The sequence below is a fragment of the Somniosus microcephalus genome, chromosome 27 (genome assembly GCF_052327205.1).
Source record: "Somniosus microcephalus isolate GS21.2 chromosome 27, FLI_Smic_1.0, whole genome shotgun sequence".
NCBI lineage: Eukaryota > Metazoa > Chordata > Chondrichthyes > Squaliformes > Somniosidae > Somniosus > Somniosus microcephalus.
In genome coordinates this window covers 21,618,788-21,630,803 of record NC_141013.1, presented here as the reverse complement: position 1 = coordinate 21,630,803, position 12,016 = coordinate 21,618,788, and the positions used below count along the sequence as shown (strand labels likewise).

General features: G+C 43.6%; 1 protein-coding gene across 2 annotated transcripts in view; it reads left to right on the top strand.

Moving 5' to 3' along the window:
• Positions 1-12,016, top strand: part of LOC147100054 (WD repeat-containing protein 72-like) — a 281,840-nt gene that overhangs the window by 167,845 nt on the left and 101,979 nt on the right. For both annotated transcript variants that reach the window (XM_085968672.1, XM_085968671.1), the window contains exon 15: positions 763-1,604. In XM_085968672.1, coding sequence (XP_085824798.1) covers positions 763-1,604 — 842 coding nt within the window. The remainder of the gene's footprint in view (positions 1-762; positions 1,605-12,016) is intronic.

Genomic DNA, 12,016 nt, shown 5'->3' with positions numbered 1-12,016 from the left:
TCAAGTCAATTTATATTTAAAAAAATGAAAACACATGCTAAAGGGTGCAAATTACTTGGGCAATAAAAGCCCATGAATGCTTAATGTGTTTTTGTGTGACATTCCTGTGTCTGGTGCATTAACTCAGGCATCGACCCATTATTTTAACCAGTTAATGCCTCAGTTAAAATAGCGGACAGATAATATCCGATGAATTTGCTAAGTGTTCCTTTGCTATACTCTCAATTATTTCTACCATTCTTTGTTTACTTGCTTTTTTTTTTCTTCCCAATTTTCTAACACCCCCCTGAAGGCCCCGATTCCTTGCCAGCGTACAATTCTATGGGGTATCTCACCCAAGTGGCTATTGTTAACCCTTGACATTCAGTGTTTGCACGTCACTCTGCTGCAAGGAGCATCAGAGCTGAACCCGATCCTTTCCTCACACCACATGCACTGACTCTCAGTTCCAGCAGAGGTTGCTGGGTAGCGATTGGGAGCCGGAGTTAATTTTAGTTTAACCCCCGCTAATCCAGAGGCATTGCAGCCAGTTGTAAGGCCTCTGGCTGAAATCAGCTAATTCACACAGATCAGAGGACACTTCTGGTCATCAGGGGAATCCTCTTCATTTGCTTTTAGCTTCTTTCACAAACCTACAGTGACACTGCGTGCTTAGTGACTATGTATTGTGCCGTTATTTTTCCTTAATTTTTCTCTGTTTGCGCCTTTATGTTTACTTGTAATTCATCCCGATAACCGTTACTTTTTCTTTTTAAATTGCAGTTTGCATTTCCAGAACATATTCCGCAACCATTCACCGTCCTACCTGTGAAGACAAAATGGAGCGATAGCGCCATCCATGTATTACTGTTTGACGTCGGCACTATTTGTGAACAGCTGCTCTCATATCAAGAAAAAGACCCCAAATTACAAAATGCTGTCCAAAGCTATGAGACGTTAAAGAGACTAACTAATATTGATGGCAAAAAACCGCCAATGTCCTTAAAAAGAAACAAGACAACACCACCGTGTCAGGCAAATGGTTCAGTAAAAGATTTAGTCCGTGAACACTTATTCTACAGTGAGAATAATGCAAGTGGGCTTGCAAGGGAAGGTGCTGGAATTAGCAAACATAAGACCAAACCTAAGGGCACTAAAAAGGTTACAACATCAGCAGTGAAAAAAATGGATGTTAATATGGCCACAGACGCAGCTAAGTTACTAATTTCCTGTCTCTTTCCCTGGGGTGTGGATAGAGATCTAGATGAACTCTGCATTAAGCATCTGGGCATGTTTGAGCCTCGCTGTCCAGTATCCTTTGGTCTTTTGTCAAAGGATGATTACTTATCTCTCCTTTTACCGGGATGGTATCAAGTCAATCGAGAGGTGACAAAGGATTATGTGTTCTGCAGCAAGATATCAAATAAAGTTGTGGAACTTGCGAAACAAGTCTCAAATATTACCCAAGCTTGCGCTGTCTCTGCGGCGGAGACCCTGAATGATGAAGCAGACGGAAACTTTCAGTCAGAAATGACATCCTATTTGCTATCTGTCATCTTGTTAGTCAACATACAGATGAGAATGCCTTTTTTGTCCAAGGGGAATGAAACGCATAATACAGCGAGGTAAGAACAGTGGAGTTTAATAATCCAACAATGTGATTAAATCTTAGCACTTGTCTATATAGTAAAGCATTTTTGATGTCAAATGTTTACAAGTGTCGTCCTGCTAATAGATGAGAACTCTATTAGAAAATGCCTTGAATTAGCCCTTGTGAATTCATTTTGTTATTTGATCATTATTGTTATAAATAATGATACTGCTGTAATTATTGGTGCAGGGAGATATCCCCCTGATCGGTATCTGCCCCAGTGAAAAGAATGCAGTGTGTGTTAATATGTTTTTTTTAGTGCATTTTTAAATCAAAAAAATTGCTTAACAGTATCAGTAAATATAGCTTTCTATTTAATTCTCATGTCTTTAGTGATTAATCTGTAGTTGTCCATCAGTAAAATTACTGCAATGGATAAATCTTCCAAACATTCCTTGGTTCTTTTGATCAAAAGACACAAAAGATCATAGGACCATTATACAGCCTCTTAAATATTCATATTTCTTTCAAATGTTAGTAAGATATAAATAACCTTTCTGAAAAAAGACTGCATGGCTTGATGCATGAAATCTGCTCTTATTAAAAGTAATAACTATTCAATAGCAGCATAAATAAAATTGTAATGTTCTGTTTACGGCCTCACTAAAATTTTAACTATGTTGAAAACTCATTGGCCTCCCTAAAACATAATTGTACAATTACTTTATAATTAAAAAATGAAATACATCTGCAGCCATAAAATATACTGGGTGATTCCCTTGTCCCGTATTTCCAGCAGGGTCACCACACTCGATAAGAGCTCAGATCGGGGAAGGTGCATTACAGTGTTGTAGCCCTAACTCCATCCTACACTCCCTTCAAGAGTATGTCCCCACCGGGGGGGCATGGGATCGTGGAACCAACCTTATAGCTTGGGTATGATTATGGGTCTTTGTAGGGTTCAGAGGACATCATCTAAACCTTGAGATGATGATGGCTGGAAATCACTCTTGCATGTATATAATATTTTTCTAGTACCACTTTTCTAGATTTTTGGATACTCGGGGAACCAAGGGATATGGGGCTAGTGCAGGAAGGTGGAGTTGAGGTCAAGGATCAGTCGTGATCTTATTGAATGGTGGTGCAAGCTCGAGGGGCCGAATGGCCTACTCCTGCTCCTATTTCTTATGTTCTTATTTACTCAGTCCCCCATGGTGTTGCATATGGTGAGTCAAGAACAAATGTAATCTTCAGGTGACGGGCCGGGCATAACCTGAGCATGCAGATGTAGAATGTTTATATTTCCATTATAAATTCCTTTGACCATGCCTATAATGAAAATGGCCCACGTAAAGTTGTCCTGTTATAATGCAGCACTACTATTTGTGAGAGGCTGTCATTACAGCATGGTAAGTTTATTAAAATACGTCCAAGTTTATTTAAAAAAGCAAAATACTGCGGATGCTGGAAATCTGAAATAAAAGCAGAAAATGCTGGAAATACTCAGCAGGTCAGGCAGCATCTGTGGAGAGAGAAACCGAGTTAACGTTACAGGTCGATTACCCTTCGTCAGAACTGGAAAAAGTTGGAGGTGTAACAGGTTTTTTCAAGTTTATTTAGGCAGCTTCTGTTATAAATGTGGGGATAGGAATTTATGATTGAAAATTGCATGCAGATGTAAGTTATTTTTAATATTCTATTTGGATATCAAGTCAGTCACAAGATCTAGTTGACCACTCTGACCATCTTTCATCAGTCAGACATTTGCTGTTACAATGTTTTCTGTGGTAAGTGTCACGGTCGACACTATAGGATACTCCACATAGTTGGTGTGAATAACATTTGCACTGAAGAATTAATGACAACTACTTAATTTCTGCAACTTTAAGGAGCGTGACCTACAGTTGATTACCATGATATTCAGTCTGTATACACTACATTGTTTCAACAAATACAAGGGGGAGAAATTGGGTTGCTTTGCGCCACCCATTAGCGCCCCCGGGGGACACTAACGGGGCGCAAAGCCCCTAGCGCCCGGGCGCAGCTCCGCCAACGCCTCTCGCAAAATTCAGCGGGAGGTTAGCGGTAGCCGGTAGCGCCTTGTGGCACTGCGCCACCAACTATGACATCATCGCCGTGCACAGCGCCCCGGCCGCAAACTTCAGTTGGTCCCCCTGACCTATCGCTGGGCGATAGGTCCGACAGGGTCAGGGAGGCATTTTTGCAGCCGCGGCTGCGTAAGCTAAAGGGCAGGTGTCGGGTGGCCATTTTTTTTGGCCGACTGCCAGCACCTGCCCCCTTCCCCTTTTTTCTTCTGGCTGCCGGCCGCGATCGCTCAGCCCGGCACTCCTCTTGAGTGCCGGGCTGTTTTCCCGGCACCCCGCTGGTCCAGGTGCGCGCAGCGTTAGGCCCCTCCCCTGTAATCAGGGGAGGGAGGCCTGCAATTACGCGGTGTCAAGTGCCGATGTGCTTGGCGCTGTTGCACGTAGCGCCGCAAAATTCACTGGTAGTGCTGCAAGAAGGAAGGGGAGCACTTCCAGTAGCCTCCTGCTTGGGGCGCAGGGGCGCTAAAAGTCAAAGTTAGCATCCCAAAGGGGTTGCCACCGAATTTCTCCCCACCCCCCCCCCCCCCCCTCCAAGTATCTTATCTATAGTTTTAATAGTGAGTTGGTTATTCAGGTTATACTGAATTAATAAAAGCATTAGTAACACCTGAGGACACATTCTGTCTGGTTGGCAATCTACCGATGAGCTTTCTCCCCAAATCATGCAAAAGCTGTTGTAGTGAGCAGGCTGCAACATTTGAAAAGAGCTTGGTGTCCAATGACACCCCGCCTATTTGTATTTTATTCATATTTGGTGTAAAAGGACAAAATCTTGCAAAGTATTTATAATCTTAAAATATCACCAAGATAATAAGTTCGCTATGTGACAGTAAATAATAATCTTGTTTATGAGTTATGAAATTTGCCTTCTGTTTTGACAGATACTGACATATGTCATGGTAGCCCTAGACTTCATACAGACAGGCATTTGGCAAGATAATGGGGGAAGGAAGTAGTGTGGGGATCCAAGCATTTACCGCACATTAGGAGGCAACGGGGGTGATTTTTAACTGGAGTGCCATCAAGCGGACGATGGATGGGGATTGTGCTGCGCCTGTTTTAAAATGATAAAAATGCGCTGTCACCTCACAAACTTTCTGTGGGCAAGATCCTGTCATATTTCAGGATCTTTGGCCAGTAGTGATTTTTGGTTTAAGTTATAATTTCTTTTTGATATCAAGTCAGATTCTAAATTCTAAGGATCCATTTCCAAAGGCCCAACATCCTTTTTTTAATTTGACAAAGATAAATGCAGGCGCCGCTGGGACAGAGGGTGACTAGGCTTTGATTAGCTGTCCCAAAAGGAGGTGGATTAACCATCAAAAAATGTCATCGATATCAGTTGAGGCAATGAAGGACGGAGCACTTAGCAGGGGCTTGAGTGAACAGGCCATGTAGATGTTTCTGATCCATGGGTGACTGGTTTGATAGCCAGCTCAGCTGGTCAATCCCCGGACGCACACAACTGGAGGCGGGTCGGAGGTCAAGCCTTTGGTTTTCTATCTAGCTAAGAAAGGACACAGAGAGTCTGGGGACATCTGGTGAGTGATTCAGACGCAGGGCAGCAAGAGCTTCCTACTTAAGCTTGGTGCCCACCAGTTTCAGAGAAATTACTGGTCAGAAAAGTGTATTTCACACGCTAACAGGGATAGTGTTGCGTGCTCTGTTATTTTCTGTGTTACAAAATAGGTTCAAATTCACTGTAAATGTTACTCTTTTCATTCATGTTGTATATGTAAAATAAATCAGCCTGTTGGTTTATAATTGCCTTCATCTCAATGAAATGTTTAAAAGTCCACTTTCTGGAAGACAGAAGAAGTGCATGTGGGAGCATATTTAAAAACATTTGTTTATGGGATGTGGGCATTGCTGGCAAGGCTGGCATTTATTGCCCATCCCTAATTGCCCTTGAAGTTGGTGGTGAGCCTCCGCCTTGAACCGCAGAGGGCAGTTACGAGTCAACCACATTGCTGTGGGTCTGGAGTTACATATAGGCCAGACCGAGTAAGGACGGTAGATTTCCTTCCCTGAAGGACATGAGTGAACCAGATGGATTTTTATGAAAATTCAGTAGTTTCATGGTCACCATTACTAATATTAACTTTTAATTCTAGATTTATTTAATTAACTGAATTTAAATTCCCCAGCTGCCTGTGGTGGGGTTTGAACTCGCGTCTCCGGATCATTAATCCAGGCCTCTGGATTACTAGTCCAGTAATTTATAAGATTACAGTATCAAGTTCACATGACAAGGGGTTTTCATTGTTACAACCCCATGGTCACGCACTGGTATGTTTAGATATTATGCAGATAAGGCCATGAAACTGTGCTGCATCCTAAAATAAACAGCGCAAAATATCACTTTTTGTTCTAATATAGAAAACACATGAACATACAAAAATAACAGTCAGGAAAAGGCCTGTGGTTAATCAAGCCTGTGTCGTACTGTCATGGTGCAAGTCATGCACGGCATGATCCTATTCTGCGCCCCCAACCCCCTCCCATCAGCCAGCCATGCAATCTTCTGGGAAAGGCAGAAGAACAGAGGAAAATCCCAGGCTCAGTTTAGGGGCGGGTGGAGAGTGGAAAAATTGGGAAATTCCTTTCCAACCACCGAAAGCAAACAAACAAGTTTCTGGAGACGGCAGTGAGTGGGAGACACTTCCCCTGTATCCCATTTACCTTCTATGTGTAGTGAGCAGAGTGCAGCTGTGCAGAAAGTTTTGACAGACCAAACTCCATACCTCTTTAAAATGATACAATGACAGGCAGTATATGCATGGGTGACATGCAGCTGGAGGAGAGGCACAAGCTGAATGAGAAGAATATTCCTTGGTTTATGCAATCAAAAATCACGTGCCTTATCTGTGCAATCGATTGTTTCCCAGCTTGTGTGAAGCAATTGTGTACCAAGTGTTTGCATCAATGCTCTACAAGGAGGTAAGTTACTAGTTTGTGGTCCTGAACTAGCCTCCATTACCTAGATAGCCCTGAGAAATCTGATGATGGAGGAATTTATCAGGGACTACAGTGATCCTAAACTTCCATTTTTCTGTGCAACCACAACACGGTAAAGTAATTGCCTGTACTTATCACTTGCCCTTTTCTTGGTACAGAAGTACCAGAACTATAGGAGAAACCACTCAGGAACAGTAGCATAGTGGTTGTGTTACTGGGCTAGTAATCCAGAGGCCTGGACTAATAATCAGGTGACATGAGGGAATTTAAATTAAATCTAAATAAATCTGGAATAAAAAGCTACCAGATCGCTGTAAAAGCCCATCTAGTCCACTAATGTCCTTTAGGGAAGGAAATCTGCCGTCCTTACCTGGTCTGGCCGACATGCGACTTCAGACCCACAGCAATGTGGTTGACTCTGAAATGCTTAGCAAGCCGCTCAGTTGTACCAAACTGCGACAAAGAAGTATACTAAGAACTCCCTCCCTAACAGCACTGTGGGAGCACCTTCACCACACGGACTGCAGAGGTTCAAGAAGGCGGCTCACCACCACCTTCTTGAGGGCAATTAGGGATGGGCAATAAATGCCAACGACGCCCACATCCCGTGAAATTTTTTTTTAAAAAGGACCTGCATTGTAGTGCACCCATTTAAACAGGCACCAGCCCAGAAACTCCTTTCAGAAGACATCACCTATTTAGAGGAAGAATCACAGGATGAGTCACTGTGAAGGTGGAGGTGAAGGTGAAGTCGGCTGCTTCCCATTGGAAGTTCAGGATCACTGTGGTCCCTGATGGAGGAATTTATCATCAGATTTCCCAGGGCTATCTAGGTAATGGAGGCAAGTTCAGAACCACAAACTAGTAACTTACCTCCTTGTAGAGCATTGATGCAAACACTTGGTACACAATTGGGCGATGTCTTGCAGCAAGGGTTTTCTGACTGCAGACTACCATTGAACCGCATCACTGGCATCTTCAGGGGAAACCTTGGGTGCACAGTCCAAGCATCCAACTGATGTCATTGAGGAATTATGGTCCACACTCCATAATGTGATAATGGCTGGATTCAGCGTGCTTGAGCTCAGAGAACCATGGGTGAGCGATTCAAAGACCTCATGGCAGTGCATCAGTCCATGATCGAGCAGATCAGTGGGTGACATAAGGCTTTGACCTCCAGCAGCAGCATGTGGGCCGAGGCACAGGAATAGGCGGATGGCTCTCAACTTGCTGGTCGTCCCTTGCCCGCAGCAGGCTCTAGCATAGTAACAGTAGGAGCTGACAAACGCAAGGAGATCCCCACAGATGCAATACGACAGGCTATTTCTGATGCAGATGCAGAACTGTTGGGGTGATCCTGGATGGTGACTGTCAGCAGGTGATCAGCAACGGTCCCTCTAAATTGTCTTTGCTGTGCGCGGCCTGTTTATTTCGATGCGCGGTCCCTTTAAATTTCTGCGGAAAAGCTTGAGTGGCCTAGGCAGGACCTTGCAGATCACGCACGCACGCAGCTTAGAGGGAACATTGGTGATCAGATCATTGGGGGGGGGAATCACAGCTGGTGACAATCTTGCCCTTATTTGATGTCCACATGTGTGCATTTCAACCAGGGTCAGTGGGCAGTGATCAGGAGTGAGAACCTTGGCTGCTTTTCAACTCCCTAACCTGGGCTGCTGAGGGTAATTGTAGTTTTCCTACTGCAGGCCCCTGTTGGGAACAGCCAACTCAACGTGTTCATGTATTTCACAATAGAATTAGTTAATTGAAAACAAAAGTGTGATTTCAAGGCTAATTATTTAAAACGCTCAATAAATTGGTGCATGCTACAGATAGGTGTTACACTCAAATTAGACAAAAACAGCAACTTCTGCATAAAAGCAGATCCCAGGACAGTAAATAATCACCTTTATCCAAACCATGACAGTAAATCCATATGTGTAACTGCAGGCCAGAAGCTTTTAAGAATTACTGATAATTTAATAAACATTTCTAACTTTTAGATAAATGGTTTCTTTCCAACAAAATTACATTAAATCATAAAATTAGAGAGGAATTTAATATTTAGTGGAGTGTTGCTTTTAGAGGACTGAGCCTAAATTAACAAACCAGGCTGCCGTCTTATCAAAGGCCACCTTAAGGATTCTGCAGTGTTTACTATCTGATAGATTCCAAGCTCTAAGGCTGCGTAGGCTAATCTGAAAATAAACAGTGCCTCTGTATTTGATAGCAATGTGTAAAGCTGTTGGTGGGTCAAATCGATTTTTGAGTGGCTTTGAAAAATTCAGTGATTCTTGTCGGCTAATATTCCATTAAACAACAACATTAGTTCCTGCGACTATGTTTTTTGCTGCTTTGCTTACCATTTTTGGATTTGGCATCTTAAGTATTCCAATTTAAAGTGTATATAGCTTAAGACTTGTACAATTCACCATAGTAAAGATTTTGCGTGATTATAGGAAATGATCCATTTACTTTCTGTACTGGCTAAGTGTTTTTTTTAATTAATTCCCGCTCACACCAAATATTCCTTATTAAAGAAAGAAAAAGTATAAAAGTTAAAGTTTCAAGCCATCTAACTATCATTCATGCACCCCAAAAATTAACATTCTTTGTGGGGTGGCAGGGGGTGGTGGGGGGGGGGGGGGGGTGGGGCGCGGAGATAGCTTAGACTTCATAGAGAATAAATCCTGTACATGGTATGCAGTTGTGCAGTACATCCAGATGTTGACGAACCTGTACATTTCAACAACTGTGCTGCCAATTTGCTCAATTGCAAACCAATACAATCAGCTGTTTCACAAGTATTTAATATTTGTAATAAAAACACAAAATTCTGGAAATGTACAGCAGGACACTCAGGTTAACTTTATGGGTGTGGCCCTTAACCAAATCTCATTTATTTGTCGCTCTCCGATCACTTGCCTGCATAAAATGTTATCGAGTTTCAAAACACCCCAGTGCACGAATTGAGTTGATGATGAACATCGTATGTTCTAACATAGCTGTTCAGACGTATCATACGCCTAAGCTGTATGACCTTCCCTCCATCATAAGGTCAGAAATGGGGATGTTCGCTGATGATTGCACAGTGTTCAATTCCATTCGCAACTCCTCAGATAATGAAGCAGTCCATGCCCGAATGCAGCAAGACCTGGATGACATTCAGCCTTGGGCTGATAAGTGGCAGGTAACATTCGCGCCACACAAGTGCCAGGCAATGACCATCTCCAACAAGTGAGAGTCTAATCACCGCCCCTTGACATTCAACGGCATTACCATCGCCGAATCCTCCACCATTACTATCCCGGGGGCTCACCATTGACCAGAAACTTAACTGGACCAGCCACATAAATACTGTGGCAACAAGAGCATGTCAGAGGTATTCTGCGACAAGTGTCTCACCTGCTGATTTCCCAAAGCCTTTCCACCATCTGCAAGGCACAAGTCAGGAGTGTGCTGGAATACTCTCCACTTGCCTGGATGAGTGCAGCTCCAACAACACTCAAGAAGCTCGACACCATCCAGGACAAAGCAGCCTGCTTGATTGGCACCCCATCCACCACCTTAAACATTCACTCTCACCACCACCACAATCTACAAGATGCACTGCAGCAACTCACCAAGGCTTCTTCGGCAGCACCTCCCAAACCCGCGACCTCTTCCACCTAGAAGGGCAGCAGGCACATGGGAACACCACCACCTCCAAGTTCCCCTCCAAATCACACACCATCCTGACTTGGAAGTATATCGCCGTTCCTTCATCGTCGCTGGGTCAAAATCCTGGAACTCCCTCCCTAACAGCACTGTGGGAGTACCTTCACCACACGGACTGCAGCGGTTCAAGAAGGCAGCTCATCACCATCTTCTCGAGGGCAATTAGGGATGGGCAATAAATGCTGGCCTTGCCAGCGACGCCCACATCCCAGTAACGAATAAAAACAAAAATGTTTTTCCGATATTTCATTGATTTGAGGTTGACTAATGATCCAGCATCAAATGATGAAAGAATGTCAACTATGGGAAATGATCTTTTAATACACTAGCTGTAGCGAAATCATAAACTCGTTTATAATTAATTTACTGTTTCAATACACCTAGTGCACAGAGGAGATTCACCCTCTATATTTGGAAACCGCTTCACATTCAGAAGCTCCGAGATGGCTTACAAAAACTCCATTTTGTTGCCTACTTAACATGTCCAGTCTGGATCTAACTGATTGTCCAGTTGCAACACTGCTTCAGCCCTTATTAGTGTTAAGATATTCTCATACTCAAGCTGATCTATTATGAGCAGGTGCTTTAAAAACTGTTTCCAGAATCTGTGCCAATGCAAACTAACCTACATGAAAAACAAGTAAAGTATCTCCTTGTAATGTTTTGCTTTGTGGTATTTGCATCTGCTGTTGGCAAACAGTTGAGCGTGTGCGCAGCCATTCAGAATGATTGTGCAGAGATGTTGAAGTTAGGGCTGGCCCTGCATACCGCCTGTCAATAGCATTGTATGTGTCAAGGGGAGGGAGGTTCTATTTTAAGGGCAAGGGTTTCAATTCTAACCTGACATATTCAGAAAATAGACTGTGCTGACTCCTAAAACCAATACATTTCCACGGCTACATTCCCCCGCCCACTTCCAGTGTGGTGGGCCTGTGAATAAAAGTAGCAAAATAAACTGCTCTCCCACAGGTCAGATCCTGACACTTGCTTCAAAGAAAAAGCTATTTGTTCAATTTCATGCTGAAACGTGGAATACTTATCATTTTTATTTAGTGACTGGGGAGACCTTGGAATAAAAAGCACTTGAGAAAAATTGAAAATATTCTATTCAGACAGTGCAATTGTAGAATTTCTGTTTGAGTGAACTGAGTACTGTGAAGTTGGTTACTTTATTATGACATGAGCTCTACCGTTTTCAGCCCTGTATAAAAAAAAGTTCATTGTCTTGCACAGATTGCAGCATTTGAGTGCTGAGTTTCCTTTGCCTTTGTGTTGACCGATAAAATGTTTGCCAAGTGAACGATTTATTTAAAACTAGCTGGGGGGGCCCGGTGTTGCCTAGGCTTTTTTGTAGAATGGCAGTTTTCAGGGCCGCGCGGTTGACAGCCGGCCGCTGCCGCTCCCCCGCTCTGTGTCTCGGACCGAGCGGTTGTCAGGCCCGGCCCGGCCCGAGTGAGCCCAACTCACCTCCCGCTCCGGCGGGCCGGGAGCGGGATACTGTGCTGGAGCCGCAATGTGGGGGTTTGTTGTGCTGGTGCTGTCGCTGTTGGTATTTTAAAAAATGGCGGCGTTTCGGGAGGCTGCAGGATTAGGTCCGCCCACACACGGAATGAAACGCCCCCCGTGACGCACCGATTGGTCAACCATCAGGTCACTGAACTGTAGGATT